General features: G+C 47.5%; 7 protein-coding genes across 11 annotated transcripts; 6 read left to right on the top strand and 1 right to left on the bottom strand.

Moving 5' to 3' along the window:
- Window positions 1-228: 228 nt before the first annotated feature.
- LOC117592623 (protein 5NUC) lies at window positions 229-2282 on the top strand. Its single transcript, XM_034286557.1, has 6 exons — window positions 229-437; window positions 497-632; window positions 683-939; window positions 997-1273; window positions 1330-1642; window positions 1696-2282. The coding sequence occupies exons 1-6, from the start codon at window positions 229-231 to the stop codon at window positions 2265-2267; spliced, it is 1764 nt and encodes a 587-aa protein (XP_034142448.1). The 3' UTR covers window positions 2268-2282.
- Window positions 2283-7982: 5700 nt separating this feature from the next.
- LOC117589344 (serine-aspartate repeat-containing protein I) lies at window positions 7983-14104 on the top strand. 4 transcript variants are annotated; one of them, XM_034281217.1, is made up of 4 exons: window positions 7989-8563; window positions 10945-11320; window positions 11431-11580; window positions 12870-14104. In XM_034281217.1, exons 1-4 carry the CDS (start codon window positions 8512-8514, stop codon window positions 13792-13794), a joined length of 1503 nt encoding a protein of 500 aa, XP_034137108.1. In that variant the 5' UTR covers window positions 7989-8511; the 3' UTR covers window positions 13795-14104. The 4 variants fall into 4 exon arrangements, with proteins under 4 accessions (XP_034137128.1, XP_034137108.1, XP_034137098.1 ...); XM_034281207.1 differs by having other exon boundaries at window positions 7991-8563; window positions 11428-11580; XM_034281237.1 differs by lacking the exon at window positions 12870-14104 and having other exon boundaries at window positions 7983-8563; window positions 11431-11921.
- Window positions 14105-15537: 1433 nt separating this feature from the next.
- Window positions 15538-15960, top strand: LOC117589381. Its single transcript, XM_034281299.1, has 2 exons — window positions 15538-15692; window positions 15751-15960. The coding sequence occupies exons 1-2, from the start codon at window positions 15597-15599 to the stop codon at window positions 15889-15891; spliced, it is 237 nt and encodes a 78-aa protein (XP_034137190.1). The 5' UTR covers window positions 15538-15596; the 3' UTR covers window positions 15892-15960.
- Window positions 15961-16430: 470 nt separating this feature from the next.
- Window positions 16431-18758, top strand: LOC117589358 (cathepsin L1). Of its 2 annotated transcripts, none has more exons than XM_034281251.1 (4): window positions 16431-16484; window positions 17454-17663; window positions 17725-17933; window positions 17998-18758. In XM_034281251.1, exons 1-4 carry the CDS (start codon window positions 16446-16448, stop codon window positions 18701-18703), a joined length of 1164 nt encoding a protein of 387 aa, XP_034137142.1. In that variant the 5' UTR covers window positions 16431-16445; the 3' UTR covers window positions 18704-18758. The 2 variants fall into 2 exon arrangements, with proteins under 2 accessions (XP_034137142.1, XP_034137152.1); XM_034281261.1 differs by lacking the exon at window positions 16431-16484 and adding an exon at window positions 17246-17267.
- Window positions 18759-19977: 1219 nt separating this feature from the next.
- On the top strand, window positions 19978-23196 carry LOC117589324 (ras-GEF domain-containing family member 1B-B). The gene is made up of 6 exons (XM_034281168.1): window positions 19978-20164; window positions 20343-21305; window positions 21361-22113; window positions 22181-22324; window positions 22388-22593; window positions 22661-23196. Exons 2-6 carry the CDS (start codon window positions 20514-20516, stop codon window positions 22908-22910), a joined length of 2145 nt encoding a protein of 714 aa, XP_034137059.1. The 5' UTR covers window positions 19978-20164; window positions 20343-20513; the 3' UTR covers window positions 22911-23196.
- Window positions 23068-23973, bottom strand: LOC117589365 (anaphase-promoting complex subunit 10). The gene is made up of 2 exons (XM_034281275.1): window positions 23731-23973; window positions 23068-23674 (listed from the first exon to the last, which is right to left on the bottom strand). Exons 1-2 carry the CDS (start codon window positions 23867-23869, stop codon window positions 23226-23228), a joined length of 588 nt encoding a protein of 195 aa, XP_034137166.1. The 5' UTR covers window positions 23870-23973; the 3' UTR covers window positions 23068-23225.
- A 41-nt stretch (window positions 23974-24014) lies between these two features.
- On the top strand, window positions 24015-24797 carry LOC117589373 (U3 small nucleolar ribonucleoprotein protein IMP3). The gene is made up of 3 exons (XM_034281287.1): window positions 24015-24204; window positions 24263-24474; window positions 24535-24797. Exons 1-3 carry the CDS (start codon window positions 24068-24070, stop codon window positions 24729-24731), a joined length of 546 nt encoding a protein of 181 aa, XP_034137178.1. The 5' UTR covers window positions 24015-24067; the 3' UTR covers window positions 24732-24797.
- Window positions 24798-25528: the final 731 nt, after the last annotated feature.

Here is a 25528-nt window from a genome sequence, read left to right as displayed (position 1 = left end):
CCACATGATATGGTTGCGTGTTGTCCAACGAATATTCTGCACAAAATGTTGCCAGCCCAAAAGTAGGCAATGATTTAGCATGCAAAATGCAGACACCAAAAATGTAGATGTAGATAATGTAGAGCGAAAATACATAAGCCACAAGATAAATATACAAATTGTACGTACATCTGATAGCAAACGCAGTCTAGTTGTTTTTTGTTTTCCATTCAATCAATCTGTTGCGTAATGAATCTGAATCCAAGCTTCGAGTGCTTGCTCTTGGGCTTGCTGCTTCTGTTTCTGCTGCGAGAAGTCTGCGGCATCAAGTTTACGCTGCTCCACACGAACGACATGCACTCGTGGTTCGATCCGCGGTCGGAGAGCGGTGGCAAGTGCCTGAAGGCTGAAGATGATCGGGGACACTGCTTCGGGGGATTTGGGCGAGTGGCCACAGCGTGAGTGGCCATGGAATGTGTGGAAGATCGGTGGCCAGTACACTGATTTGATTTTTCAGCGTCTCGGAGGCCAGAAAGGCGGGATCGGTGATCTATTTGAATGGCGGCGACACGTTCCAGGGCACACCCTGGTACACCATCTACAAGGGGACACTGGTGGCCCAGCTGATGAACATGCTCTCCCCCGATGCCATGGTGAGAGTGTGTTCTATATCCTAGCTACTGCTAATGCAATGTCCTGCCAGGCGCTGGGTAGCCACGAGTTCGATGATGGCGTCGATGGTCTCCTGTCCTTTCTGCAGCTGGTCAAGTTCCCCGTGTTGTCCTGCAATCTGGAGCTGCGGAAGGTGCCCAAGCTGCAGGCGGCGCAGCAGCTGCTTCGCTCAACGATCATCAGCAAGCTGCAGACAATGATCGGGATTGTGGGCTATGTACGGCCCGACACCAAGGACCGTGTCCAGCCCAATGATGTGGAGTTCACCAACGAAATATTCGCCATTAAGTTGAGGCTTCTGGCAGTCCATTGAATCCTTGATTGGGTTAACTTTTTCCATTGCAGCACAGAGACAAAGAAGCTGCGGGAACAGGGCGTTACCATCATCATTGCTCTGGGACATGCCGGATTCGAAAGGGACAAGGAGATAGCCAGGGACTGTCCGGATGTGGACATCGTTGTGGGCGGGCAATCGCACACGTTCCTCTACACGGGCAAGCCCCCAAGCGGAGAGCTGCCCGAGGATCCCTATCCCACGATCATCTTCAAGCCGGACGGGATCAAGGTGCTCGTACTCCAGGCATATGCCTTCACCAAGTATCTGGGCTGGATTGATCTTGAGGTAGTTGTCCAAAGAGAACTTGCACTTTGGCCCTAACATTCCATTCCCTTCTGCAGTTCGACAATGGCGGCAACATGTTGAGCTTCAGGGGCAATCCCATTCTGCTGGACAAGTCAATACATATACGTCGGGATGTGCAGGAGCTGTTGGACACAAAGCGCAAGGTAATCGATGACATGGAGAGCCACGTGGTGGGCACTACCATGGTGTACCTGAACGGAGATCGGACCAGCTGCAGCTTGGGCGAGTGCAATTTTGGCAACTTCATCGCGGACAGCCTGGTCTATGCCCGAGTGCTGGAGCAGCCGGGTCAGGCGGGTCAGCGGAAGTCCTGGACAGACGCTGCCATTGGGTTGATGAATTCCGGAGGTAGGCACACCATAGCTACCTCAATCTGAAAGCCTCAGAAATACTCCTTTTAGGGATTCGCGCTTCCATCGATCCGAGCCAGACGGGTGCCATCACGGAGGCGGATGTGATGACGGTGCTGCCCTTCGACAGCGACCTATACTACACCCGCATCAGTGGCAATCACCTAATGAAGGCCCTGGAACACTCTGCCGATCAGCGAGACACGGAGTCGGGTGCGGGCTACCTACAGGTGGCCGGACTGCATCTCACATTCAACTACAACCGGAGCAAGGGCCAGCGCATCTCGTCGATACGCGCCCGGTGTGCCCACTGTCAGATACCCTTCTACGAGTCCGTTGACAGGGAAAAGTACTACGGTGTGATTGTGACCTCGTTCCTGCTGGCTGGCGGCGATGGCCACAACTTTGTGGATCCCGATCGGCCAGAGTTCTCGAAGCTGCTAATGAATGATCGCGAGGCGCTGATCAGGTACCTGCAGGAGCACAAGATCGTCTACCCAGAGCGCGAGGAACGCATCATCAGTGTGGAGAAGAAATCGTCCTGCTGCAGCAGGATTCTGGCAAGACTTTTGCTCACTTACATTTACATTATGTACTCATGTATGACTGTTATTCGGCTGTAGACATTATCATTAGCATTCGCAGGGGGGCTTCTGTTTTTGCCAATTACTTGCGTAATCGCTTGGGACAGCGCTCAGCGATGTCTGGCCTGAGCATTGACCTCTCAGCCATGTGCGAGAGTATGTTCCAGATCAGCGCTCAACTCAACTTCTTGTGACTGATCTGACACTGGTCTTTAGGTTCATATTTCCAGGTGCTACCAGCATGACTTGGACTGAGTCTGAGTCTGAGTCTCTCTACTCCATCTGTCGCTCCCTGTAATTGACTACCAAATGAATGCTACTTATCTGTATCTGCGACTGTGTCTCTGTCTGAGTCGCAGTAGGAGTCGGAGTCGTTCTGGGCCTGTCTTCTGGTAGTGCTAAGCACTATTAAATTCCCCATGGTTAGGCTTTTCATGAGAAGTTCACGCTCAGTCCCGAACAAAACAGAACAGCATAGAACTGACGGACCCCGCCGACCTCTGCCCACATAATAGTCATCAAGCTCGTGTTGCCTCCCCTGGCTCCAAGAGAGGCAACCTCAAGCCTCTGCCCCTGGATTTGGCCTCAATGTGGCGGCTACTGGCGGCGTGTTCAAGCTCCATCCCCATCCATAGGCCCATTCCTAGACCCAGTCACAGTCCAAGCTGCTGTCGTGAGAAGCACACACACAGACATACACATACACCCGCATCCGCATTCGACTCCTCCTCGATCTGCAGCTCTGTCTGACTGCGACTTGGTCGTAGGCGACATAAACACAATCTGCTGTCGACGTTTGGCTACAAAACTAGGTGGTACCAAGGAGGAGCTGCAGCTGGAGCTGCTAGCTGCGAGCAGGAGCTAAAGCTGAAGCTGAGGCTGGAACTTCCCCTCATGGAGATTGGCATGGTACGAGTGTGTAATTATGTAGCCTCGACTGGGTCTAGGGCCTGGCCCTGCCACTGCCACGTTCGGACATCGGTCAAGTGCAGAACCGGGCATTTGTGCACGGCACTTGGTCTGCAGTTGGACTTGGTCTTTGAGTTGGAGTTGGAGTTGGAGTTGGGCCATGCCATTCAGCTATCAGTCATTCGGTTAGTCATGGTTCAGAGGGGTTCTTGAACCCACCCACATCCGCACCACATCCACACCAGCCGCTATCCCGCATGATGTTGGCCATGGCAGTGGCATTTCAATTTCGCAAATGGAGTTGGCTATAATCTTGACTCTGTGCGAGTCTGCCAGCCAACTTGCAACTTCCGTCTTTCTTCAATTTCTATTTTGAATCCCTTCATTAAGAATGCTTCTTGGTTTCCTTTCCTTTCCTTTCCTTTCCTGCCTGGCTCTGGCACTCTAGCACTCTGCCTGTCCCCTGTCGCACTCGTAAACGTTTAAGTCTAATGGCCATATTAGCGACATGGGAAGAACGCGAGCTCAAAGTTTATTGGCCATTTGTGTGGACTACACTGAGAGATTGAGAGATCAATAGCAAACAGTCTCGTGTGTATTCTGTTTAGGTTGATAAGGACCCTTCCCATCTTACCTTAAGTATAGATTTTTGTTGTAAATTGGAATTGGATTTCCCTGTATATGTTTTGCTTTTCCGGGCTTGCCTTTTTTCCTACAGTGCAACCCTCTCCTCAGGTATTACTTGTATCCAGTATCCCCAGTATCTTTAGGCATTTGTTCTATATCGAATTGAGACATGAGCAACGTTATGTGGAAGCGGATCAGGCATGGGTCAATGAGTTGCGCGACTCACAAATTAGTTGAAATCAACCGATTCAACTTTTTCCGCACACTCAGCCGAGTGTGTCCCTCCTGCCTTCAAAGTGATTTTCGTGTTGATGCGGTTAGTGGCATGGCATCTCATTGCTGTTGTTATTGTTGTACTCCTAGTCGTGATTTTTTGTGCCCAGTTTGCCAGAAACTTTGAATTGGCTTCACCTTTTGACATGGAATCTGAAATGACGTGAAGCAGCCAAAGGAAGAGCTCAGCTCAGCCAGAAGATACTCGAACTGGCAGCAGATTCAACCCCCTCCAACGACGTCCCCAATTCTTTCGCTCTCTCTCTCCCTCTCTCTCGCGTCTCTCGTCCCCTCGTCTTTGATTGCCAGTTAGCCCCAGCCTCAGCCTCAGCCTCATCCTCGTCCAATGGCCAAATGCTCATTTGGTTTCGTTTCTCGTTTCTTTCTGTTTTTTTGTTGTTGTTCAGTTTGCTCTGTGATCGAAATTATTTACCGTTGATATGGTTATGGTCAAGGCAATATAAGAAGTAGAAGAAAGGGGAACAAAGCCAACTTTGGACAGCCGTGTAATACCTTTAAAGTGGAGAGGGAGGAGGTCTGCCAAAAAGAAAGAACGCCAGTAGTCGATTGTTGGGTACATTTTTTGGTAAGGAATTTCAATAGTATAACTAAATCTAAAAAAATTGTTATAATTAAGCATAGAGCATAGAGGCAGTGTAGAGTATTTATCTAACCTTGTCTTTTGGATTTTCCCATCCCATCTATGCCTGTTCTGCCTTTCAGCCAGAAGCAAAAGAAAACATTTATTGAAAACGTAGCCATTCATTTATGCATATTTTAATAAGTTTATTATAAATGTATGTGGCTAGAACTGGCATGAATTTATTCATGAACGAAAATGTTCCAAACGGAACGAAACAGAAGGGATCTCTTCGAAGGAGTTGAGTTGGTATAGGTCCTGATCGGTTTGCAGATCATGTTCCAGCGATTTTGTGGGCTTGGCCCTCACGACAGTTGAATATGTGTAACCCCCGATGCAAATGCGGATGACCTTCGTCTTCGTCCCACCAAGGACAAGTACATAAATTTGTGTGTTGGATTGGCATAGGATTGGCTCTCCAGAGTCAAAGCTTTCTGAGAGCTCTTCTAATTAGAAGGCAGGCAAGTGGAAATTTGTGATGCGATGTGATGTCTGTCTTAGATGGGTATATGGATGTCATTTCTCATGCCAGATACCCAATTCATATTAATCCTTTGATCTCAGGCGGAGAATGTGTGTATTAGTTGCTAGTTCTCGGCTGCTCTCGCTGCTCTCCATCTCCATCTTTGTCATCGTCGTCATCTTCGTCTTTGTCTGCTGCTTATCTTCCTTCTTCTGCTTTTTCTGGGATAGATGCCATGTCCATGTCGTCATCATCATCATCATTATCATCATCATCATTGCTAAACTTGACGCTAAAATGGATGAGGATGAGAGGATACGCAGGAGTAGAAGGGGGCAGCGAAGAGCAGAGCAGCAGGCAACACAGTTCTTCGCGTCTGTTGCCAAAGTCCGTTGGCAAGCAGCCAAACCCGAGGATTTCTACCAAAAGGCGAATTAAATTCCTCAATATCTTGGGCCTGGTTTATTTTTAGACCAAACAAGAAGAGCAAAGCAACGCGAAAACTAGCAATGAAATAAACCAAAAGGGGACAGAAAGAAAGACGAAGGTGGTAGAACGCAGCAGTGCAGACCAACAGCAAGGCGAAGGAGGAGCACATGAAGAGAGTGAAGAGGAGGAGAAGGAGGAGGAGGAGGACGAGGACAACAACAACGACGACGCCAGGCACACACAAATGGTGAAGATCAGAAGATCAACCAGCAAAGCGGCAAAGAAACAGCAACAGCAACAGCCAGAGCAACAGCAACAGCAACAGCAACAAGTATAGATGGATGAATGCTGTTAAAGGCGAAGGCCATCCAAAGAAACTCCCATCCGCCAGCCCTGCCCCCGACACAGCAGCACTAAATCCAGATTGCAAGGAGTCAAACTAGCATCCGCGACGGTCACATTAAGCCGCCTCTATGCGTTGTCGACAGGCGTCGAACTCGAAGTCGATGTCGAAGTGGAAGTGGAAGTCGAAGTCAGCGTCGGCCCGGCGGCAGATGTTTCACCTCGGAACATCGCACGATCCGATCCGCGAAGGGCGGCCGAAGAGCAGCGCCCGAAATCTCAGTGCGTTGTACTTACGATAGAATTTTTGATTGCAATAAGCACGCACAGAGCAGAGTCGCCTCCACTGCAAGCCCTACCCAGGTCCGGCACCACCCAATCTCGACCACTCGCACTGGCACTAGCACTGGCATCGGATCGTCGCGAACTGGGAAATTGCGGCCAATTCATTTCCCATGACTCTTAATCACCTGGCCATTATTATATTTACTCGTACTCGTGTATAATTATACCCTACACCCTTCGATTCCAGTGTCGAAAGGGATTAATAAGGAGAAATAATTTTGATTTAAATATTGCATGTACTACCGGTAATTCAAAGCGATAAGTCCATATCCATGTATTCTCTCTAGTCCCTTCCCCTAACTAAAGTTCTGCTGCGTAGCTTTTCTAAATTGTTCTAATTCATTTTCTCAAGACTATTAATTTGGTACCCACTTAAACCTAATTAAAACCATATTAATAATCATTAGACCAAATGTTTATCCTTCTCTAATTGCTTGGGTTAATTAGAAAGTTTGTTATGCCATCCGAAACAGCGAGAATGAGACGACTTAGAAGATAACTTATAATTATGCATGCGGACATTTATCATATTTTTTTGGTAGAACGGGATGGAAGAGAGAGGGAGAGAGGGCCAGTGTAAGTTCGTGCTTGGCGGCTGGCACCCGCAGAAATATTGTCAAAATGCAAAGGAGAAGATCATTATTACATTTCACGCTTCCAGCCAAGATCACAGAAATAAAACTATAAGAAATATGAAAACAACAGCAGGAAACGAACACTAGCTCTGGGAGCGGCGAAGCTTTTAATACCCTCGCAAATGGATCATTCAGCAGCTTGAATGTGTAAAATTGTAGTTAAATATTTCGATGGTAAACCGAGCCAATACTACATATGTACATATGTATATTGGGTTGGTGACCCAGAATAAGCCAGCAAACGCCTGATCCGTATCAAAATACACTTGAAGGAAGGGTATCCCAAAAACTGAGACCACAAAGCAATGAGTACGAAGGCGACGGCTTGCTGGCGATAGCGTACCAAATTAATGGAAATGGAACCACATTGCGTTGGACCGGGAAGGGCGCGCAGCACTGGCAAGAGGGGACAAACGTGCATCGGCAGAAGCAGCAGCAGCAATAGCAGCAAAAGCGAACCCTATCCTATACAGGTAAGAGCAGGCGAGAGGCCAGAGAGCAGCAGTGGGACCAGCAGAAAGAGCCAAAAACCAAAGCGTCGTTGTGGGAGAAAGAATAAAAACTAACAATGGACTGAGGCGTCGACGCAGTCAGTCTTCGGTTCTGGCTTTGGCTCCGAATTCGACTCCGACTACGACTCCGACTCTCCCGACTCCCATTGGAATGAAATGATGACGGCGACGTGCAGCAGCAGAATGTATGTGAGAACGTGTAGTGTGCAAGGGTGTGTGCGTGTGTGTGTGTATGCTTGGGTATTTCGGTCTTAACCCGCCTGTCTGTACCTTTACCTTTGCTTTATTGCGTTCTTTGTCTAGCACACACACTGGCTCTGCCACCGACTCTGACTTCCAAGCAACAGGAAGAACTCACGCACACAATGGGACACCTTTCCAATCACATCCATGAAATGGGCAAACAAACTCTGTTTCGGTTTTCGGCCATGCTCTTCGCCTCTTTCTTCCATTCTTTTCACAGTTTTCTTTTGGAATTCTTTGGCGCTGGCTTGACTTGGTGTTCATTCATGCCCGAGCCCGTCCACCAATTTCCTTTTTAAGCTAACTAACCCGAGCTCTTCACGACATTTGCAATCGCGTACTTGGCCAGACCAGAACAACTAGCTTCAAATCAAACAAATATCGAACAAAAGTTTCCTAAATCTGTCCAAGGATTACTCAAGAAGAGTCGCTTCTGCTTCTGCTTCTGGTTCTGCCTCTCTATCTGTGTCCCTGTTTGTACGTGTACGTGTACGTGTGTCTCGTGTCCCTCACCTCACCTTCGCTTCGGGCGCGCACTGGAAGAGGAAACTGGAACTGGAATTGGAATTGGTATTGGTATTGCTGTAGCTGTAGCTGGAGTTCTGGAAGCAGCAAGCCTCTTCTTCGTTCGCTTCTTCGCTTTCTTGGCGGACATTCGCGGCTGCGTGATATTGCCCGGATCACCCCAGCGATCAGTCGAAGACGAAGACTTGCAGTGAACGCGACGTGTACTAGTGTTAGCCTTCTCGAACGCGCGTCTTCCCACACATCCAATCGCTCTTGCATTCAGCTCGTTAGATCGTCGTCAGTTACAGCCAGATTGTACTCCAAACTCACTCTCTACCAGCCGCATACCAAGTAAAAGATGGCCAAAATCATTCTGTTCTGTGTGCTGAGCCTTTTGGCATGCGCTGCAGGTTAGTACAACTTTAATATTTCTATGGAATAAGTTTTTGATTTGTGTGTTGGACTTTTACAAGCTTTTCGTTGGGAATTTCCTTAAAAATTGATCAATTTTGTGACTTTGGAATCCCTATTATAATTAATCTTATCTGCTCAGATGGGCTTCAAAATCCTTGAAGTTTCTTAAATTTTCCCAAAGTTTCATTGTTCCATTTCTCAATTAACCAAACGTGTGGCTCTAAACCACTGCACAGAACGATGATACATATAGCCAGGTGCTGAAAAAAAACGTGTAAAAACTAGATACTGGCCCGGACGAATGGATAATGTATTCCCATCATTATGTCTGAATCAGAGTCTTCGGCCATTAAGTCTGGTTGATGTTTTTGCATCAATTTTGTTCCTTCGTTCCACTCTTTTCTCATCGATTACCAGCAAGCTAAATTGCACTGTTCCCGTTCCCGTTTGGGACCCCAGCAGCAGGAGCCAGAGCTCTTTTTTTTTAATATCAATTTCGTTCTGCTTATCCCAGTTGCCATGTCCATTATAATGATTTGCCTGCTAACTGGCCGGAGGGATGCTAGGTGCCAACAAATAACTAGACTTATCATCGGGAGGCCTCGGCCAGGGGTATCCTCCAGCATCAGCATCAGCTTTAGCATCAGCATGAAAGTCTGGGGCAAAGACTAGCATTGACTTTGACTGCATCATTAGAGACGTGCTAGATTCGCGATCTATCTAGGAGTATCTATCGTTGGCCGAACGTAATTACCTTCCCAAATTATAGTGCTCGAAAATAGACGGCTGTGGGGGGGAATCTGAGCGAAGTGCTGTCCAATTATTGGGTTACCCGATCCGCAGTGGTCCCGATTCCAGTCCCAGTCCTAGTCCCAGTCTCGATTCGAGTTCACGTTCAGAGTCAGAGTCAGAGTCAGAGTCAGTGTCAAATTAACTGCAATTGGATGGGGTTCGGATGGGAGAGAATATGAGAGGAGAGGAGAGGAGAGGAGAGGAAGACTTCCTTCTCGTTATCTGCCTGGGAGATGTTGCTGGTTGTGGGTTGGTTTCTTTTACCTCGAACTCAATCCATTGGATCCGTTCCAAGCTAAGATTGCGATCAAGTTGGATTCATTTGGGGGAATTAATTCTCGAATTAAGTCGGATCCCTCTTGGAGATTACAGTTGGAGGAATAAATTGGTCAATTAAAATGAAATTTGGGAATTTCTTCAGGGAGATTGGAATTCTTATTGGTTGAATCTTTCGAGAGATGGAAATCTCAACTGCTTAGAGGCATAATAAATCCGCTCGACTGCTGTCACTCTTCACATTCTTCCCATTCATAAATCTTGCCTCGGATCGCTCGACGTTCTTCGTTCTTTTGGAGGGAAGAAGTCTTTTGACTTGGCTTCGTGTGTGTCTTGCATTTAAATCGCCGGAAATAATTTCGTATACAAACAGATAGACACAGATACACAGATACACAGATACGTGTATTGACGTGTGAGTGAGTGCACAAACATTGGAACCGAAGCCTGTCTATGCCTTTAGCCATTGCCGTATGTACCCTTGGCTATATCCAGCCACGACAAGTGCCATAAATAGGCAAGTGCCTGGAGGTGCCTTCAAAGTATTTGTGTTTATCTTTCGAGACGTTTTTAAAGGGCCAACACCAACACCAACACACACACACACACATGTATGTATGTATTTACAGATGACTGTTTAGCACGCTCTGAGCGGGCTAAGATTTTTACCTGTTGGGCGCAGCCAGAAACCTTCACTGTCATCTTGCAAGCAGAGCTCTTCTCGGGTCAGCGATTACATAAGAGTCTCTCCAGCCAACTGCTCTCTCTTTCTGTCTCTCTCTCTCTCTCTTTCACATCTTTTCATCGCTTTGGGCTGACCAGAGCAGACACCAGCTAATTAATGTCATCAGCACCTTGATTCCCCATCGGATTTTGTGTGTAATTAGCTGCTAGAGGCACAACTTCGGGTCAGAGACCGCATAAATGCTCCTGGTCATCATCATCATCATTACTATCATCATTACCATTGTCATCATGAGTCATGTGATTCATGTGTCCAAAGTTCTTCGCTTCGTTTGTTCTTCTTTATATAGAGACAATTGCCGACTACTTTTGGAAATCCTATTTAATGATATTTGTCTTTGGCTTCGTTCTGTTTTTGTGGCTGTTCTCTCTGGCTATTACGCATGCGATGTCCGAAACTGGAACCGTTACCACAATTATTTCGGTTACGCGTTGCGATTTCATAGGTGTTGTTTCGGTATTCAGAGCGGCATCCCCGGATGAAGTTTGGCGTCTTTGGGAACTTTTGGGGTTCGTTCACCTGCAGAAACCTCAACTAATTGTGCTTCTACTCTTTTGGGATTAGGTCAACGCATTACGACCATCCACTTGGATGGAGTTCAGTACTTCATTAGCCGGATGAATCCCTATTCGCCGGAGCTGAACTACTTCCTGGCCTACCAGTACTGCCGCTCCTTGGGCCTGCAGCTGGCCTCGTTCGAGACGAAGGAGAAGGCCGAATCGATGACCACGTACTTGAAGAATGCCGGCTACGGCAACTACGATTTCTGGACCTCCGGAAATCGCCTGGGCACGGGCATGTTCCTATGGATGAGCACCGGTTTACCGTTCAATGCGACCTTTGACTTCTTCGAGAACTCGGCGGACGCCATCCAGGCCGGCCTCCTCGATCCCGTCGATCACAACAGCAACACCTCGCCCCAGCGCACCGCCCGCGACAGGTAAGTACTGCAGGAAGATCATTGGCCTCCCTGTCCGGCCCCAGTATGTATCTCTCCTTACATCGCTCTCTCTGCTCTTCCCATTCCCATGCCATCTCGAACTATAGCAGCAGTGGCGCCGAGAAGGGATGCGTTATCCTGAAGCAGCCCACGCTCAAGTGGATGCCCGAGGACTGCTCGGCCGTCAAGGACTTCATTTGCGAGCAGACCCGCTGCTACTACTACAACTACGGCAGCATCCCGGTCTCGTCTGCGCAGGGGTAAGGACACTAGACCACGGCCAGCCACTAAGCGAAAAGAAAAGGCGCGAATAAGATCAAGCCAGAAGTTGAGTGAGGAGAAGTGAAGAGAAGTGAAGAGAAGAGAACAGAGAGTAACGAAAAGAAGAGAAAAGAAAAGAGAGAAGAGGAAACAGTGAACCATATTCATAATGCAATAAACAAATTATTATACTATAATTAAAGTTAATTCATTCGCTATACGAACGGCCCACCAGCGGCAACTAAACAAATCTCCCTAATTAAGTTCAAATCGAGCACAAACACCCACACCCACACAAACACACACACACACACACACACATATTTATATAGATATGATCGCAAGGAACACCTGATTAAATGAAAGTTAATTTAGTTGACCACAAATACACACACATGCACACACACACACAGACAGAACACTCACACACGCAGAGAGATCAAAAGATATTTGCCAAAAGACAAAAACAAACAGAACAAAAACTGAAACTGAAACTGAAATATAGGTGAGCTAAACCCCAAATCGTTACAAAAATCTACCATAACTACACACACACACACACACACACATGGGCACGCAGGCACAGCTCACACAGATACGCAGCTTGTGTGCTTGTGTTTGTGCCTGTGTCTGTGCCTGCGTGCCAATCTATGCATACATCTAAAGACTAATGCGAAGCTCTTAGCTAACTTCTTACTAACGCCCCGTCCAAAAACAAAAACACTTCGAGATTTGATCAAAATTCTTTGTAGACGCCAATGCGATAACTGCGATTAATGAATGCAACCTGAACAGACTTTATACCAGAGATAATGCAAGAAATCGATGCATAAATTAAACCCCTTTGGTTCCACATAAATCTCAAAAAATGGTGCAGATTGCATTACATTTTACTCCAGTTCGTTTCCATATGAGCGCCAAAAGAATCTCGCATAAGTTCTACATACAAAATGGAGATCTAAAACTGAAATCTACTTCATGTAATAATTTGTTTGGTGGTTTGGGGCTTAGCTTCCTTATATATGTAGAGATGTTCTCGCTCTCGTTGCTGCTGCTGTTGTTGCTGCTGCTGTTGTCGTTGTGGTTGTCATGATGATTTGTGTTCAACTAACTAACTTTAGCATAAGCAGCTTACAGCTCGAACTTTCGCACTAACCACGCCCACGCCCACGCCCACTCCAACTGCCCTGCCCTGCCCTGCCCCCTTGGTACGCCTCTGTCAAGCAGCAATACTCAAATGGCAAACTGTTTTCGTTCTCATCTCTTCCCTCTCTGCGCTGGGCCACAGACGTCCCATCACCTCGACCACGCCCAGACCGCCTGCCGCACTGATGCATCTGCATGCCGCCACCACCACCACGCCCCTGCCTCTGCTCATGTCCACCACCGGAGGCCTGTACACGGCCGCCAAGGCCAAGTCGTCGCCAGCCATTGCCCATCGGCTGGCAGAGGAGGCCAGCTCGCCGTCGTTCCACTCCTTCAAGCTGAACCAAGATCGCTCGCTGACCGACAAGGATGCCATTGACGTGGAGGTGGATGACCAGGACGCAGACATGGACGCCGAGGAGCACGACGAGCACGACCACGAGCACGAGCACGAGGTGGAGAGTGATGGCGATGTGGAGGGCGACGATCACGATGGGGACAGCGACAACTTCAGCGAGCATGCCCGCGAGCTGGTCGGCGATGGAGAGGGCGATGACATCAAGGAGCACGTCTTCCCGCTGCACGACAACGAGCTGCACCACGAGATGCACTCCATTGAAGAGGTTCAGCAGCAGCTGCAGCACCACGATGAAGATGCCGCACCAGCAGCCGCCGCCGCTGCCGAGGAGAGTGTCAGCGCAGAGCACGAGCCGGAGGCTGAGGGAGACTCTGATCCGGAAGCGGAGGCAGAAGCAGAAACCGACTCGGAGGCCGAATCCCAGGCACCTGGACAGGCCAGTGAGGCGTTGCCGAGCTCCACAGAGTCGCCGGCCGCCGCCGCCATCGAGGAGCGCATCAAGCAGATTGCCCAGGACTTCCAGAAGATGGCCAGCTCGCAGGAGATGCAGACCCCGTCCAATGAGGAGAACTTGCCCAAGCAATCGCTCTCGCTGAACGACCTGATACGCACCCTGCGCCCCAACGAGCAGCAGATCATACCCCAAATCGACTCCGACTACTCGAACGCCATGCGGGTCCTGGGCAAGACCCTGGTGCCCCATAACTAGGCGCCCATCTCCCCCCCAGCATCCATTAGCATCCACTAGCCTAAGTTGTGTGTGTTTGGGTCTGGGGCCTACAACGGGACTCTCCCATCCACTGTGGGATTGGGTTCCACTGAGGAACGAGCATTTTCAAGTGCCGGCCGGTTAACGTCCGAAAATGTCGCTTCTCTCTGCGGACCCATCCCCGCAGACCGGGGCAGTCCGTGGGCCCCTCTAGAAATTTCGCGATCCGCACTGATCATTCCACTAGCATATATCGAGCAACAAGAGATTAAAGGAGCTAAGACACTATTCTACTATATATAAATACGATTTATTGTATGCTTTAATTGTATGACAAAAAAGGAAACTCTTGATTTAATAAAAACTACCAAGTAAAATGAACAAACATTTGAAATATGGGGGGGAATGTCTCGATGGATTGGCCACTGTATTATTGTAATATTTATGCCAGGCAGATGCAATCTGTCACGTTATAAGATTTGAATGCAACTGTGAAATGATAACGATCATCACATCACTCCAATAAAACTGCTACGAGTGTCAGTAAACCTCTTAGAAGATGATTCTAATCTGAGTGTGTGCTCCATCATCGTTGGATATTCTAGGGACAGATCCGAAGACAGCCGCTGCAGACTTGTCTTGGCCATGAACAAATCATAAAGAAGTCGCTGCGGGTCGGGGATTGGGGATGTATTTGGCTTAGTTGAAAAGAAGATGAAAGCCAATAATCGTAAATTAACTGCTAAGGCTCTAAAAAGTGAAGTGTGTGTGGGGTTTCCTTTATTGCAGCCCCAGGCGCAGTTGGGTCCGACCCTAGTCGAGCCCGAAAGAACAAATAAATTCGTTGGCAGGCTTACATCACTTGGTTGGGTCTTCCGCTGTCTGTCCAGTTGATGTCTGTGTCTGCATTCAAATCTGCAAATCATCTTTCTTAATTTAAAGAGGATTTCGAGACGGAGACGCATCACATCAAGTTTTATGTGTGTCGGGTGTCGTTCAACAATTGGATGAAGATGGAGATGGAGATGGAGTTGAGGCGGGCCGGCAGCGACTGTGGACACAACACATTAACCAGAAGATGCCCAAAGGTACGAGAGTGTAAGACCACCCCTGCCCCCCCCCCCCCCCCTGCTGCTGCTGCTGATCCATCGTCGTTGTCTTCATTCTTCGGCTCCACCTTCGCCCTGACGCAGACGAGAGTGACTTCGTTTGAAGTTCTGTTTTGTTGACTGATGTTGTTGCTGTTGTTGCTTCTTCTGGCTGTTCTGCTGGTTAATGAAAGAAGCACAAACACACACACACACATAGTGCACACTCACATAAGCTAGATGGCGGTCGTGGAGTCGCGGAGCATATGTGAAGACAACCTTGAAATGTATAGCAGAGTCCAACGAACGAATATAAAATGAAAAAAAAAAAAAAAAAAGAGGAACGTTCTGTGCTGCTCTTTGTGCGTGCTCGAGGAGCATTCCTGGGGTAACAACAGTAAGTAACTGCTAACTGGAATATGAATCCCTGGAGATGAATCTCCCACTGCCGTGCCGGCAGTCTGCATCCGTGATAACGATTGAAAGCAAAAGTGCGCTCATGTGGCGGGTTTTATTTATAACTCCGCACAAAGTGCGCCTGATCTCGGGCAAGATGACTCAGTTCAACACACGGAAGTGTGCGGAAGAATTGCCCAAAAAAAGAGAGAAAGTTCCGACTTTGCCGAATTATATAAAGGAATCGCAGAGGCTTCCAGACTCATTGCAAGCCACACAATTGCACTGAAAGGACAACTCCCTCATTCGCTAAACAACATGAAAGTTACTCTGATCCTCACATTCCTGGCCTCCCTGGCACTCTCGCTGGCCCTGCCCCAAGTGGGACATGGCAGCATCAATGGACCCAGTGGTGTAAGCATAAACTTTGACCCTCAAGAAACGTTCTCTAACCTCTCGGACATGTGTTCAGCGCTTTGCCATGACCCGAGGCTGGGCCCAGCCGCCAGTGGACCTGCAGAAGCCCGTCATTTTTCTGCCCGAAGCTACGCCCGTTCACGAAGAGCCCCAGGAATCGCGCTCCGTGCAGACTCAACAACTCCTCAGAGCCTAACTTACCGAGTTCCTATAGCCCATGATTACTAGCATTAATAAATTGATAAATATGAAATGGTACACACAATTTCACGCCTGATCCTAATGAGCCAATGAATCCATCGTAATCGAGCAAACCTGATCCAAATCCAACATGAATATTCATCGAATGGCTTGTTGTGTTGACATAATTAAGGCAGGTCTACAGTGACGAAGGTGAAAACCGGTTTGCTCAGGGTGATTCCCTGCAAGGGAAACAAAATTAGACCTGGGAAGAGCTTCTTGGAAGAGCTAGAGCTCTGGCTCGGAATCAGGCTAGAACCAGCTAAGGCTGTGCTTGCCGGCTACTGTTATTTCGACACGTATGCGGCTTTAATTAACACTTGGGCAGACTGTCTCTGTCTCACACCCACAACGGCATCCCGTCTTAACGGGAGGGATATTAAATTTTAATTGAGCTTCTGATTTAATTTTGCATATTTTCGATACGAGTTTTGTCTTCAAGTAGTAGCTCATCTAATTGAATTTGCATGATCTCCAGATCGGAGGCTATATAAGCCCAGTGTGGGCCCCATGGGCATACCATTAGTGTTGGTCGATCGCCCGAGAAAGGTTGGTCGGATTATCTTCTTCCTGGAATCAAACTAAAGCAAACATCAACTCTTGTCGTTTGACAAGTTTATTTCTGTCTCGGCTGCAAGTGCATTTTCGCATCTCGCTCGCATTATCGGATTATCTTTTGTGCAGTAATGTTTAATTGCCTTGAACTTGACAACGAGCTTTCGAGAGAGATCTTCCGGTTTTTCCAGTGCCGCCAAAGTTACCTCAGACCCATACTCCCTGCCCTGCCCTGCCCTGATAAGTCCGTGTATAAACATCGCTTAAAATCAGCCTTATCTTGGCGATTAAGTGTGTTAATTAAAATCATGATTACGTTTTGGAAGCCGCATTCAACTCAAAATCATTATGGCGATTGTAAAAAAGCAAAGCGGAATAATAAAACCCACAAAAGTGACATTTAAATCATAAATCGGAATAGAAAAGATCACAAATATTGTTGGCAAACGAGTTTGAACTTAATTTTTCTGCCACCCTTTTTTTGTCGATTGTTTAATGAACGTTGAGGAGTTACCAAACCACTCCACAGTGAAAACAGTTCACATGGTAACAATTAAAGCCACTACACGGTGTATAATCAAGGCTTTTCGGCTGCTGTATAATCACCTGTTGAGCTGGACTTGGGATCGTGTGTAGGGAGGGGGGTGTGGGTAGCAAGGTGGACAAGTTTATTAGGCTTCGAATCTAGACATCTAATCGATTTGTGATGATAGAGAAGCTGCTTATAAGCTCTGACTAGCGATAGAACCCAAACATTTCTACTGATTGAGTGGACGGGTAAGGTTGGGCATATGCGAATGGGAATTACACGCCCGAGAGATGCTGACATAACTGATGTAGCTGTTGATTAGCCAATAAGAATCAAATGTAATCACACTTACTTGACAGCAAACAGCGCAGAGATCTTCCCCCATCAAATGGATTACTATACGATGAGTTAACTGTCATAAATCTTCTTCGCAGATCACAATGAAGTTTCTGTTGGTACTTCCGCTCTTTGCTGCCTTGGTTTCGGCCCAGTTCGGCGGCTTTGGAGGTGGCTTGGGTGGCAACCGCCTGAGTGGAGCCCTTGCGAATGCGGCCAACAGGGTGCAGCAGGGCATCTCCAACATTGCCAGCCAACTGCCGCCCCCACCAAAGCTCTCGAATGTGCAGAACTTTGGCGATTTCTTGGTAAGTCCAACTCCAGAGCGAGGGAGGGAACTACTTGTATTGAGATTACTCTCTTCCACAGTCGCAATCCGGCAAGAATTATCTGTCTGCGGCAGACAAGGCGCTGCACGAGGGCATCTTTGCTGCACGCAAGAACTTGGTGGATGCCGGCAACGATGCCTTTGCCAAGGGCGCCTCCAGCTACCAGCTGGCCGTGAATGCCTTTGCGGATCTGACCAAAGCGGAGTTCCTCTCGCAGCTCACTGGCCTGCGGAAATCATCGCGGGGAGAGTAAGTCCATCAGCAACTCGAGTCTTCCTTCCTTTCCTTTGTTAAAGTCTTCATTCGAACACAGATCGAAGGCCACAGCCAATCGGAAGCTGGCCAATGTGCCTGCAGGAGCAGTCATTCCAGAGTCCTTCGATTGGCGCCAGAAGGGAGGCGTTACTTCGGTGAAGTACCAGGGCACTTGTGGCTCCTGCTGGGCCTTTGCCACCACCGGAGCCATTGAGGGCCATATCTTCCGAAAGACCGGCACCCTGCCGAACCTGTCCGAGCAGAATCTGGTCGACTGCGGCACTCTGGACTTTGGGCTGAGCGGCTGCGATGGCGGGTTCCAGGAGTACGCTCTGGCATTCATCAACGAGCAGCAGAAGGGCGTGTCCAAGGCCGATGGCTATCCGTACGTAGACAACAAGGATACGTGCAAGTACAGCAAAGCCCAGTCGGGTGCACAGATCACTGGCTTCGCCACCATTCCGCCCAAGGACGAGGCTCTCATGAAGAAGGTGATCGCCACTCTGGGTCCCCTGGCCTGCTCCCTGAACGGCCTGGAGAGCCTCCTGCTGTACAAGAGCGGCATCTACGCCGATGAAAAGTGCAACGAGGATGAGCCCAATCACTCGGTTCTGGTTGTGGGCTATGGCTCGGAGAAGGGAAAAGATTACTGGATCGTCAAGAACTCGTGGGACAAGGTCTGGGGCGAGGAGGGCTACTTCCGCTTGCCGCGCGGCAATAACTTCTGCGGCATTGCCCTAGAGTGCACCTACCCCATAGTTTAGTTATTCTAAAATAAGTTCCAGCCTCTAAAAAGATGAATAAAGAAAATTAACTGAATTCCATACATTTTATCCATCGGTGCAACTACAGCTGGGCCTAGGTTACACTTTTACGGATGTTTTTATACGATTTGAATACTTGTGCGCTTAATTCGAAATGGTAGAGTCAAGCGTTATCGATAAAGTAGTTCATGTAACTACCAGCAGATGGCGCACGTGGTTCTGTAGAATAATAGTTGGAGCTGTGCCAATGTGAAAGCTTTCAACGGTCTGGTGCCATTCCTAATGGGTGACCATTTAAGGTATATTTTATATGCACTTTTCAGGATATTTTGACCACGAAAGTGAGTTCAATGAATATTTACTTTATATCGGTATCTAATGGGACATTTAATGAATTTCATTGGACTATTAAATTCCATTTTTATGGTATAATCACTAATATAGGGTATTATTACCGGTATATTCCGTAGCGAATTTTCTATCTCGCAACATGAGTCTTTATTCCATCCCCATTTACGTTAAATTATATCGGCACTTACGGTTTTACCGTTGGCAACATAATTTGATTGGATCAGCAACATGCTGCGAAAAGTGAGCAGCACTGTTCCTCAACATTGGGCACGGACTAAGCAACATTTAGTATCGTTGGAGGTATGGATATCCTCGATTTTAAGAAATTTTGGAAGTCTCTGGCTCCAATCAATGCAAAAACATTCTATCTGTGTTGGTAAGCCATCTCAACAAAATTATGCAGATACCGAGAATGTATCTAGATTGATATACATATGTATTTACATGGAGGGAATATGAAAAAGTTTAAAATATGTCAGTAATATAAAGTCATTATTAATGTTTGAAAGCAGTTTTGAAAATTAAATTTCAATATTAATTTATGGAAATAGGGTATACAATTGCCCATACTAAACCATAACTATGTACCTATACTATGTTGACAAGCAACAAATTGTAACAACAATCACGTAACGTTTTATGCTATTTTTGTTCGTTGCCCTTTTTAGTTTTAAACTTCATTTGGAAACATTCCATGAAAAGGAAACCGTGAAAAGTAGCCACTCTTGTGGAGAATTGATTGATAAATCGAATGAAATTGTAGTTTTAGAGCGGAGACTCCTAACTAGCTCGTAATATTAAATAGAACATCAAACTCGAGGAAAATAATTTAAGATTCCCGGTATATTTACAGTATATTTTGAAAAAGCAAGGGTATATTTCGATTTATTTCCGAGGGTCTGTCGGTGTATTTGACCGATAATTCCGCGGTCACACTGATTCCTACATTGACAACAATAACAAAAGTAAATTGAAAATTAAATCAATTGGCAAAAATTTAACGATATTAGGAGTGACAGAGGAGAGTTCATGAGCAACTCAAGGGAACTGCCATGAGAAATGGCGACTGTGCGTCAAGTGGAAGGCCAACGAGCAGCATTTTTCCTGCAGGTGTGTATTTTTTGTCTGAGGCAAAATTATGCTTTTTGGACAGCGGGACCAGCACCAGCCCACTTTTGAGAAAGTGGGCGTTGTCACCCTCTTGCAAATCCGTCCAGTGTCTCATGTATTTTATACTCTCGATTGTATCCCAATGTTTATCCTAATCTCTCGGCCTTCCTTCTTCCAGAAATGTTCTCGATAATGCATGTGCATAGACTTTAATCCAAAGAGCCCCCAACCCCGCAGGGTCATTTAGCATTTTACCAACCAACCAACCGACACGCGCGCACAGCCAAAGTCAACCTCCTAATTGTCTACACCCTTCGTCTCACCCCGACTAACGACTAAACTAACCGCCATGGACGAAGATATTATGAATGCTGTAGAATCTCTTTTCGGTAAGGATGTGAAGATTGTGGACTGCGAGACCTCGTCCTCCGTGCAGCAGGAGGAGGTGCTGCTGATCAACGGTGTGCCCGTCAAGTTGGATGGCATCCCTGCGGACGATGCCCGGGCCATCAAGGCAGCTCTGCTCGATGGACAAATGCCGTCGGTGGAGCATTTGAATCAGCTGCTGTTCCGGGCTGGCTTGGCTCAACAGCCCATCGAGGTGGAAACGTCGCTGACAGTCAAGTCTTCCCTAACGACCACCGAGGAGGTGCTGGTCTCTCGCAACGGACAGATCCTGGATGAGCGCACCGTGGAGACCAAGGAGCACTTCAATCATCAGTCGCATCAAAAGGAAATCTGGCAGCCCATCAAGCAGCACTCGGCGCTGGCTCGAGCCACACCCGAAAACGCACTCAAATATGGAATGAACTCGAATTCCACGCTGGGCTCGCAGGCCACCGACTCGGACGAGCGTCCGGTCAATCCTCTGGGCCGTCAGCTGAATGAAACCTTCTCAAATGCTTCTCTTATGTCCTCCAGCTCGGCCATAACCGGCTCGGATCAGGTGATTGGCTCCGTTTCATCCACCACAGTGGGCGACAAGAGCTCGAATATAAGCAGCTGCGACTCTGGCCATGACGGCCTCTTTCACAGCGTCTCCATGAGTGCGCCCTGGTCGCATGCCCGCGACACTCTGACAGACTCCATGTACTGTGACATTCCCAGCTCGGCATCCGAGGCAGATGCTGTCTCCATACTCGTAAGCTTACAGCCGCTCACATTCGTTTTTGCATTTCTAATCCGCTGCCTTGCAGAACACCCATCTGCAAATCACAGAGCCATGCGACGTAGTAGCCGTTGATTGCCAAACACCGCCAGCTTACGCCAAAGATATGCCCAAGTCCGGCAGCCTGGACTCACTGATTGGCCTGCTGACCAGCAGCCAGAACAAAGAAATTGAGTTCACATTTCTGGTTTGTGGCCGTCTGTTCCTGCCGACTCAAGAGCTGCTTTCGCGCCTCGTGGACAAGTGCCATGGCACACAGGAGACGCTGCTCAGGCTTCTGAAGCACTGGCTAAACATTTGTCCCAACGACTTTCGCAACGAGGCGCTGCTTCAGGAGTTGGAAAAGCACCGAAAAGACGTGGCATTGGCCGACTTCCTAGACGACATCTCTCAGTCACAGGAGCAGCGGGAGGCTAGGGGACGCGCACAGCTTCAGTATCTGCTGGCCAAGCAGTCTTCGGGCAGTTCCCTGGCACGACAAAGCAGTATTAAGTCATTGAAACGTTTCGCCGCCAACGTCTACAAGACGGACAATGTGCTCAACAATTGTAGCAACCCCTTCGAATTGTCCCACCAACTGTATGCCATCGAGTATGCTTACGTGTCGCAAATACGGCTGGAGGAGTTTGTCGAGATGCTTGCCCAGGGTGAACTCAAGTTGTGCATGTCGCAGACCAAGGCAGGCACCTTGGGCTCCAACTGCATCAGCCGCGTAACCATCGCCAGCTATGTGCAGTGGTTTAATCAGTTGAGCTATCTGACTGCCACGGAAATACTGAAGGTGAGCCCGCGAAGGTGACATCGTGCAGTGGACAGTGAACCAATTGCATTTATTTTGTATCCAACAGATTGGCAAGAAGTCCCATCGTGCCCAAATGATTGACTTCTGGGTGGAGACCGCCCTGGAGTGCTTCAACACGGGCAACTTCAACAGCCTGATGGCCATTCTGACGGCCCTCAACTTGACTGCCATAGCCCGGCTCAAGAAAACTGTAAGATCCTTTATGTCTAGGACTTTTTCTAACTAAAAACTAATGCTAAAATCAATGCTTCAGTGGGCCAAAGTGCAGACGACTAAATTCGAGGGACTGGAACATCAAATGGATCCCAGCTCGAACTTCCTCAATTACCGATCGACCATGAAGGCAGCCGTCTGGCGCTCGGAGCGTGAGACGGCCAACAAAATCGAGCGCGCCATCATACCGTTCTTCTCGCTGTTCCTCAAGGACCTCCATGCCATAAACGAAAGCCACGAAACAAAGTGAGTAATACCTGCGGATGACCGCTGAAGTGAGAATAAATAATATATTGTTATTGTTTAAACACAGACTGGCCGACGGAAACATTAACTTTGAGAAGTGCAGACTCTTTGGCACGCAATTGAGAAACTTTTACAAGTGGCAACAGCTGGAATGTCCCTACGAGCAGATGGCAAGTGTGGTGGCCTACTTGCAGAAGGCGGAAGCCCTCTCGGAGAATCTGCTGATGAAGGCCTCCTACGAATGCGAGCCGCCGGACAACGCAGAGGAGAAGGATCATTACAAAACGCTGAAATCTACAAAGAAAACCAACACCTAATCACTAACGACAATGCATTGGCCTCGTGCAGCCAGCTTTTTGTTGGCACGTCACGTTACGCATCAACAGAAACCGTAACAATAATACTTTAACACAGCAATAGTAGTGGTTAATCTGTACTTAAGCTTCAGCGATGGTATACATAAATGGCAATTGATTTATATATGTATACAGTGATGGGCATTTAATTAGAAACACCAAAAATATTTGAATACAAATTACTAAAGTAACCTTTTAAATGTTGCATTTTAGCAGTTAAAATACACAAAAATACAAGACTATAAAACCTCTTACTCATCCTGATTGGCTTGCTCCTCAGCGAATGGTGGCAAATTTCTGAAAATCCACAGTTCCAAACTTGCCGAACAGCTCAAGGGGATAGTGTTTGCCCTCGACGGGGGCATGGATGCGAATCTGACGCATATGTGTGTCCCGGCCGTTCTGATGATTCGAAATGACTGCTATTTGCAGCATGAATGTGCGTATGGACTTCACATTTCCGTCCTTGATGGGCACTTGCACCCAGCCGGTGGGCTCTGCAAGGTCCATCACTTGCAACTCCTGCAGATCGTTGAAGTTGGTGCCCGATCGTATGGAGATGCGCGAGGGTGTGTAGCTCTCGTCCAGCTTGTAGTCGGTGTAGATGTAGATCTGGCTGATGTTTGTCCTCTTGTGGAATTGTATGTTGACCAGGTGCGGTAATTGTCCATCTGACTGCCAGTAGGTGTCCATGATGTTGTCCCGCAGTCGCTCCACACCAAATCCTAAATACCAAACATTACACTGGGATGCAGGATAAGATGAACGGGGAAGCGCTTACCCGGCTTACAGGAAGACAGACTCCAGACAGCTTGGGCGCCAACCTCCCGGACAAAACCAAGTCGTTCTTCGGCCTGCGGGTCCTCATCGCTGGTTGCGGGTGGATTGATAGTTATTTCCTCATCCATTGAGGATGTCATGACGAGCGCAGCTATCTTAAAGTCTGTGTATTATCCCTGTTTCCTAATTTAATTTTCTTTGATATGATTTTTGTCTTGCATTCTACTGATACTTTCCAGCACTACAGTCAGCTGTGACAAACAAACGCTGCCTGCGTTTTCCAGCACTAGCCGTCGCACATGTGCGGTCATTGAATAAAAAGAAAAGAAACAAACGAAATGGTGCGTAAGCTTAAATTTCACGAGCAGAAACTGCTCAAGAAGGTGGACTTTATTACCTGGAAAGTCGACAATAGCGGCAAGGAGAACAAGATACTGCGCCGCTATCACATACAAAAGCGCGAAGACTATACAAAGTGAGTTCCCCAGCATGGCTGTGCCTTAGCTTTGGATATATTGTGTGTCCATTTGCAGGTACAATAAACTATCTAGGGAAATTCGGGAACTGGCCGAGAAAATAGCCAAGCTAGATGCCACACATCCATTCAAGGCCGAGTCAACTACGATGCTGTTGAACAAGCTGCATGCCATGGGCGTATCCAACGATCTGTTAACCCTGGAGACGGCGGCCAAGACATCGGCCAGTCACTTTTGCCGTCGCCGCCTGCCTGTCATCATGGTAAAGCGTAAGTGCAAGCCATTCAGATCCATTATTATCATCTATTAACATTTTTTTTTTATTGCAGTGCGAATGTCCGAGAACCTAAAAAACGCCACAGACCTCATCGAGCACGGCCATGTTCGTGTGGGTCCAGAAATGGTCAAGGATCCTGCCTTCCTTGTCTCCAGAAATCTGGAAGATTTTGTTACATGGGTGGACGGCTCCAAGATCAAAGAGCACGTGCTGCGCTATAACGATATGCGGGATGATTTCCAAATGTAAAAGTTCCGTAGAATTTACCTTTAAGATGGATAATAAATAATTTAAAATTGTAAGCCAACTTTTTAACACCAATGGCATTTTGTTAAATAATCATTTTCAATAACTTTATTACATTTCATATAATAATGTTTAGATCTCATTAATATTATTCATTAATATGGAGCCCAATCACGCCAAGGGCGTAACTGCGCGCCTACCCACGCTTTCATATACACTCGCCTCGTTCAGACAGAATCAGAAGCGTTCCCGTAATGGCGGTTCAAGGTTGAGTTTGTTATTCGCCCCGCTATTAGTTTCGACCGCCTCTAATAGTTTTCAATTACAAAAAAAGGGGCCTGGCTACGAAATATTAATATCATTTAAAATCAAGAGTTTACAGCAGAGTGCCTTCCATAAACTATAATACGGGGCATGCGTTGACAATCATCGATCGGTGCATTTGTAAAACAGGGTGAGTGTGGGGTAAGGGACTAGGGTGAAGGTGAACGGTTGAGCGGTCTAAAAGGTGCTGATCGAATGCGGTTTTACAGAGTTAAAATCAAGTAGGTAAAGTCGATGGCAGCTGCCGATGTCAATTCCCTGGCTGATGCCGCAGTCGAGGAGAACAGAGGTTACGGTTACTAGCCCCAAATAAAAAAAGGAATATGCGTGTGCAGATCGACTAACTTAAAGAGCTCTTCAAATGCATTTGTTTAGAGCCGGACTGTCCCGCTCACTGAATGCGCACGAATCTGACTTTGCGGGGAAATCTGAGGCGACAATTCGATTTCTGTGTGTTGCAGTCAAAAGTCTTTCAT

This window comes from Drosophila guanche, unplaced genomic scaffold, assembly GCF_900245975.1.
Source record: "Drosophila guanche unplaced genomic scaffold, DGUA_6, whole genome shotgun sequence".
Lineage (NCBI taxonomy): Eukaryota > Metazoa > Arthropoda > Insecta > Diptera > Drosophilidae > Drosophila > Drosophila guanche.
This window is presented reverse-complemented; position numbering and strand designations above follow the sequence as displayed.